The sequence below is a fragment of the Apium graveolens genome, chromosome 5 (assembly GCF_009905375.1).
Source record: "Apium graveolens cultivar Ventura chromosome 5, ASM990537v1, whole genome shotgun sequence".
NCBI classification, from domain to species: Eukaryota; Viridiplantae; Streptophyta; class Magnoliopsida; order Apiales; family Apiaceae; genus Apium; species Apium graveolens.
The window spans coordinates 311388695-311396232 of record NC_133651.1 but is presented as its reverse complement, the minus strand read 5'-3'; the positions used below and the strand labels follow the sequence as shown (position 1 = coordinate 311396232).

Below are 7538 nucleotides of genomic sequence, written 5' to 3'. Positions count from 1 at the left end.
TAAGTTTATTTGTTATTAAATTGCTAAAGTGGATCTCGGTGCTTTTACTTATGATGAAATGTAAATTTGTGATGAAAATTTGAACTTACTACTCGAACAAGAACAAAAGCAACGGAAAATTTTCATCGTAATTGGTTCAATTTGACAATTTCAATAAAAAAAGACCATCATAGATGCCCCTATTTGTTGTAATGAACATTAATAAATAATAATCTCACTAGGTGATATATCAAGATAAAAATTACACTAAAAAACTATATAATGTGTCTAGATACACACAGTGAAGTAATACATAAAATGTAGAAAATCTAAAACCGACTAGACACGGTGTCTTCTCAAATTTTCAGCAAGTAGTTCTATTATGTAAATTAAAATGCACATCATACAATATTCCTGTTACATTTCATTGCTTACATTCCTTAAAAATTAAACATAGTAGAAACAACGTCAAGAGTGCTCATGTCAACTTATTCCCCCAAATTATTCCCTGTGAAATGCAGAAAAACATTTTGTAGTCAATAATATAATTTTAATTTTTCAGAAAGAAATATACATGAATTTGAAAACAAGAAACTCTGATCTGTAAAGGTAATAGCATATACATAACATAAACATGTCAGTTCCCATATGCTTTCCCAACATAAGCTATAGTAAATTAAATAGAAAATAATTAGAAAATCTGTAATGAGGGGCTTATGCTTACATTGGATGTAGGGTTGCAACGAAAGGATATGCAGGAATAAATGGAGGTTCACCAAGATAAAGAATTGCCCCACCCTTAATACTGTTCCATCTGAGCTCAGAAAGGAGCACCTCAACTTTCTTACTTTGGAGATTATACAGAACAACTTTGCCAGAGATATTTACAAGAAGAGCTGTGTCTTCTTCCCCTTCTCCTCTCAGAACGCTTAATATTGAATGGATGGAGTGACATTTCTGCAGATTTCCCCCATTCCCAAAATCATGTGGTAATGAAGAAATGAGATGATTAATATGTACCCGGTGCTTTATAACCCACTTCATAGTAACCTCATCCAACTCATACACATTTAAATTTTTTTGTGCGCAATCTACGACACAAACAATGTACAAGTGCCCATTAGATTCAACAAAATGCCTGAAGCCTGAACCAGAAGCCTTTGGAGGAAAAGAGATTTTGGTCAAATTCTTAGCTTCAATATCGAAACGATAACAAGATTGCGTGTTTATCACAATCCAATAAATAGCACCATGGCAATACAGTCCCTTTCCGTATTGCAGCTCATGTCCATCCATAGTAACATTAGTATCTTTCCATCTACCAGTTTCTGAACTAAATATCATGAATTTAGATGTAACTACTCTCGCTATCGACGCTGTAGCACAGATAACTTTGTAATGGGGTGATACCAGAGGGTCAAAAGCCAAAACAAAAGTAACAATCCATTCATAAAATCTAGAATCTAATTTGGGTGAAGGTACTGATTTGATTTCATTGGTAACTAAATTTCGAACATAATACGCTTTCCTATCCCTTTCGAAGGAGTTGAATCTAAATAGATTCAACCCATTACAAGACTGTATCATCCTCATGACAGTTTCTCTAGAGAGCAAATCCCTCCAGTAGTTTATTGGAATACTTTCAGTTAGTACAGCAGGATCTAAACAAAGAGGGATCTTACCTTCAGAATTAGAGCGAGATATGGAATAAACTGTATCTTCCATTGAGTCAGCAGGGTGGTACAAGTGGAGTCCCAAAGGAATGCGTGAGCTAGGGTTTTCAAGAGTGTGGCGGCGCCGGAACTGGGGATCGGAAATCAGGGCACACCATTATTTAGAGACTGATTTGAATCGGACCATGATCTGACTGGAACACGAACTAAAATCAGACCGGGAAAGAAATCGTTGCCCCCTATTAATTCTGCTGATGCTGAACACAATTTTTTAGATTTAAGGTTGGTCCTCATCTTTTTAGATTTAAGGTTGGTCCTCATCGTTTCTGCTCAACTTGCGGCGGCTCTGTATTCTAATAAAATGAAATGACAATATGTTTTCTGTCTTTAATGAAATTATGTCAAAAGTATTACAACTCATTTAGAGTTTTTTCAAAAAAACCTTTTGATAAAAAATAGTATTTAAATAAATTTATTTCATTTGGACATGAAATTTTTTTAATTTGTTGATAAATAAACATTAATTTTATAATTTATTCATGAAACGAATATTTATCTGGTCATAAAATAGGGCTTCATTATAATGTGCAAATATAAAAATATTGTATTACTTTTTGTCAATACTTATATTTTTTTTAATTTTTTATTAATTACTTTTATTTTGATTACATATTTTTTTGTTGCTAAGTTTTTTGTAATTTTTTACAAAAAATCAAGAAATATTGTATCATAGTTAAAATGGCTTATATAAAGTTTTAATATAAAAAATAAAAAAGGGCACAATGTCCTACTAAATAATATTAAAATATAAATATTTTATAAGAAAAATTTGTCTAGAAAAAAATATACAGAAAACCAATGAACATTATTGATGGATCAAAATAGGAATGTAATTAAACTCTAAGTTATTTTTTATAAGATAAATTTTTATCCAAAAATTGAAGACAAAAAGTGAAGGAAAGTGAGTGATTGTGAAATTTTATTGTAAAATATAATTGAAGAGACCCATAGGTTCTTCAATTATGAAATGCATAAGAATTTGCCGAAACTATTTCACGCCATCTTCAAGCTAGCATCCAATCTTGTTTCCACAAGGGTTAGAAGTAAAGGTTTCTCTCCAAGAGGGATGAATGGACTAGTAAATCCAGGAGGCGAGAAACGGAAGATTGATATGACTATATAGGAAAAAGAAAATTAGTGGTCAGGTGAGTTGCTCACACTTATTTTGCTATTGATGTGCAATATAATGCTAATAGAGTACAAGTTGATGAAGCCAACAGGGGAAAATATGTCGTTACTGATGGCTAAAAATGGCATTTGCGGTGCGAAATTTTGATACTGAATCACAGTAGAAATGCGGGTACCAGGCTCGAGATGGATATCGAGGTTGACAAAGACTTGAACTGAACTGATTCAGGAAGGGAACGGAAACTGGTGTCATGCTTTTCGGGGTTAAAATTGCTTAAGAGGGTATCTAAGATTTTAAATATTTTATTTAAATTAAGAGTATAAATCATAAATAACTTGTAATTTATGTATGTTCTGAAAAACAACAATGGAAATAACTGAAAAAACACACCTAAAATAGGCGACGGATGAGGTTAGAGACACCCCCAAGTGTCGACGTGTCAAGGAGATCGGGGGAGGGGCAACAGTCTTCCAGGTATTTTGTGATAGTATTGTGATGGTAATTGAGTTTTGAAAATTATAAACTTATTCGCCGGTAACATCATAAGTTCATGTATAAAACACTGTATGCATGTCATTTATAAAACACTATATACACGCCATGAAAGAATATCTAAGTTGGCGCAATTGGGTCATAAACATGTCTATTCGTATATTCTTGCCCAACATAAACTCAAGTATATATACAAACCATAATAGAATGCAAAACAAGAAAACTAAGCTTAACAACAATTGTAAATAAAATATAAAAATAATATTATTGGTGAATCTTATCTATTTCAATCTATTTTAAGTGAGATACGAAGAACGTTAAGACCTCAAAATTTTTCAAAGTTTTCTCTCACATTAACTGACAATCACTAAAAGAAACGGGGCTTTTTTGAAACGGTTTATTCCGACCGATGCAAAAAATGATAAAAACTGACCGCACAAAAACATCATTCGGGATTGACAACACAATTACAACCGAAGGACAAAGACGGTCGACCACAGTGAAGATTGTTTTACTTCTTGCCGACGTTGTATCCAGGCCACACTATTCCGACCAGCTACACCGAGCTACACCATTTCTTAAGTGGCCGATAAAGGTAAAAATCAGAACCATTTGACCGTCCGTTGAACTTGCTCCAAATCATTTAACTCCGACCACGTGTCCATGGGCCTCACAATCACGTTGCACTGATATATCATGTCATGAGCCAAGCCACGTTAGATGGTACCGACACGTGGCCGTAGTCCAGATCGGTCAATATAAAATTCGACCAAAAAAGTAAATAGCGACTAAAGATAATCCGACCATTTTGGTTTCGTTCATTACCGGTGAATACCGATCGATTTTGGCCCCATAATGACTGATTTGGCGGTTGGTAAAGTGGTTGTTTCTTGTAGTGAATAATGAAAGTGGAGAGATGTCAAAATTTATAAGCATACAAAGAACATAAGAATCTTATATATGTTTATACTTGTATACAAATATAAATAATAAAATCATATTTTTGGGCCCTTATTCCGACAAGGCTAGTGCGATCGTATTCCTTACGGTTATACCATATAATAATTTCATTTCTATCAAAATTTCAAGCTATTGGTTTTTAAGAACTCTTATGAACACAACTTGTTGCATTTGAAAGATGAGGATTTTTTTCATTGTCATGTGTATGATATTACTTTTGGTCAAAAATTATCAGGTATGAGATAAAATCCTTGCTTCGGCCTGCTACACCCCTCCTCAATATACATTCAATTGGGATCCCCCACAGCTCTTAAGGTGAAATTTTTGTTGTGATGGATGATTTTATCATATTTGAGCTTCCTAAACGCCTGTCACCTAGCCACGGGAAGCAATTTTAGCCATCTGGTTTTCCTCATATTCCTTAATAACATACGCCATTTATTGGTAAATTTTTGTTTTATTAGGGATATTCGTATGTTGGCTTGTTCTGTCACCTTATCTTTTCCTTTTATTCCTAGATCATTTGACAGTAAAGCGGGCCAGGTAACATTATGCTACTATTGATAAGTTTTCGTTGGATTGGTAATCCCACTTAAATGTTTTGTGAGAAGTGATATGATATTTTAGATTTTTAGGCTACTTGCGACCAACATTGTTTCTCAAGAAAAAAACATCAATACATGTCATTCAAAATTAGTTTCATTGACTAAAAAAAACTTATAGATGATTGAGTAAAAATATATATATATATTTCCTAGATTCCCAAACATGAGGATGGCATATGGTGTCATTCAAAATTAGGTAATTAGTTTATAATAAAGGGAACAACAAAGAAACTATACATATTTAAATTAAGTAAACAATTACAAATGGCAATGTCACTAGTTACTAAATTATATTCTGTGGATATATAAATGCAACTAAAAAAAACATATGCAATAGATATTTTTTGTGCACTATTTTAAATATAGTTTTTCATTTTTTTTAAAAAAAAATTCTAGTTGTATTTATTTATAGTTTGGAAAGAATTGTTTTCTCTTTGCTAATGATTTATTCACGGCAACAAATATCTTTTACCTAAATTTAATATATATTAACTTAATTAAATTGAGCTTATGTATAAATCTCAAATATGTACATAAGCACGGCTCCCTAAAAATTATGCAATTAAGAGTAATGATGTCAAAAAATATGTAATAAAAATTCATACCAAGAATATGGCAGAAGATATAAAAGTTTAAAATCGCATTCGGGGATAAAACCTATACAGGCACACTACTCGATAAAACCTATAAAGGCACACAACCCAAAAAATACAGGAACATAAAAATTCTAAAACCCATTAATGGTGCACAAAGGTCTATTTTCAAATTTTCAGCAAGATGAAGTTCTACTACTTTGTAAATTACCAAATAGCTCAACGTTTACCAAACAACGAAACTGGATAATGGTAAGAGACCCCTTGGGCCATTTATCTTAACTAACCACATATCATCCGTATTACTTTCAAGTGCAAGTGATGGCAACTTATTCCCTTATTGCATTGGGATCTCCTATTGCTCTTATTCCCTCTGAAAACAGAAACCATTTTATAGTCAGTAAAGATTGTTGGTTATTCTTTTTGTTTGTTATGAAAATTGAGAAAAAATAAAAGATGTGTTATCAAATAGCGTAGTTTTTATTAGAACTGCAGAAGAGATATTTAAAGTATACAGAGAAAGCAAGCTACAAACTAGGGAAAATAACTGAACTCCTAACAAGTCTCCACTACTGAACATTGTTCTTCTGATCTCCTAAAAGCAAGCAACTATCCTAAAAGCAAGCAACTACTTCACACCTATAGACAGAGTCTAAACGCATGAAAACAAAATATAGAAAAACAAAATAAATACAAGTTTAGATTAAAAGAATCAACAAAATTCTCCCGTAATCTAAACTTGTTCAGCCAGCTCTTTGACACCAAGAAGTCAGCGCATTTTTTCGAACTTGATCACTGGAAATGCTTTAGTTAAGATATCAACTCGTTGCTTGTCTGTACTAACCTGTTTGACAATGATTTCACCTTTCTTAACACATTCACGGATAAAATGATAACGAATGTCTATATGTTTACTACGTCCGTGAAATACCGGACTTTTAGACAAGTCAATTGCAGATTTGTTGTCAATATATAATACCACTGGACCCATGCTTTCTCCAGTAATCTGAGTAAGAAGTTTTCGCAACCAAATAGCTTGGCAAGCTACAGCAGTGGCGGCCATAAACTCGGCCTCGTAAGAAGATAATGCAACACATCTTTGTTTTTGAGAAACCCAGGTTATCAGACTTGCATTCAAGTAAAAAACCATTCCCCCTGTACTTTTACGATCTTCAATTTGTCCTGCTAAGTCACTATCTGAATATCCAGTCACCACATTATTCCCACTGTTCTTCGTGTAAAGTAGACCAAAATTTATAGTACCCCTGATGTAACGCAAAATCCTTTTAGCAGCATTAAGAAGTACTGATGTAGGCTTCTCCATGAACCTGCTTATTATTCCCACAGAGAACATGATATCTGGTCTTGTATGAACCTGGTATCTTAACCCCCCAACTAAGCTCTTGAATTGAGTTGTGTCTATAGGCTGACCACCCTCGTCTCTGCCAATGTTTTCATTGGGGTTCATAGGATATTTGACTGGATTACAATCGCCTAGTCCGGCTTTCTCCAGTATTTTTTTAGCATATGCCATTTGTCTAATCTCAATGCACCCAATACTCTGTTTTACCTCCATTCCGAAGTAGTATGAGAGCTTTCCAAGATCATTCATCTCAAATCTTCTATTCATTTGGTCCTTAAACTTGTTGATAACAGTAACACTTGTACCTGTTAAGAGTAAATCATCGACGTAAACTCCAATAATAAGAATTTTTCCTTCAGCTTTGTTGGTGTAGACAGCTCATGAGGACATCTTTCGAACCCCAATTCTTCAAGGCATTTATTTATCTTCTCGTACCAGGCTCGGGTGCCTGCCTTAAGCCATATAAAGCTTTTAGAAGCCTGTACACCAAGTTTTCCTTTCCTTTCTGAAAAAAACCCATCAGGCTGAGACACATAAACTTCTTCCTAAATATCACCATTTAGAAAAGCCGTTTTGACATCAAGATGGTCAACTTCCCAGCTATGTTTGGCAGCGAGAGCACGGAGTAACCTTATAGTTTTAAAACGTGTGACAGGTGTGAAGATTTCTCCGTAGTCCACACCT

The 7538-nt window shown here is 33.8% G+C and overlaps 1 protein-coding gene across 1 annotated transcript; it reads right to left on the bottom strand.

The window, feature by feature from the left end:
• Window positions 1-350: 350 nt before the first annotated feature.
• Window positions 351-1959, bottom strand: LOC141662141 (F-box protein At5g07610-like). The gene is made up of 2 exons (XM_074469188.1): window positions 704-1959; window positions 351-487 (listed from the first exon to the last, which is right to left on the bottom strand). Exons 1-2 carry the CDS (start codon window positions 1702-1704, stop codon window positions 481-483), a joined length of 1008 nt encoding a protein of 335 aa, XP_074325289.1. The 5' UTR covers window positions 1705-1959; the 3' UTR covers window positions 351-480.
• Window positions 1960-7538: the final 5579 nt, after the last annotated feature.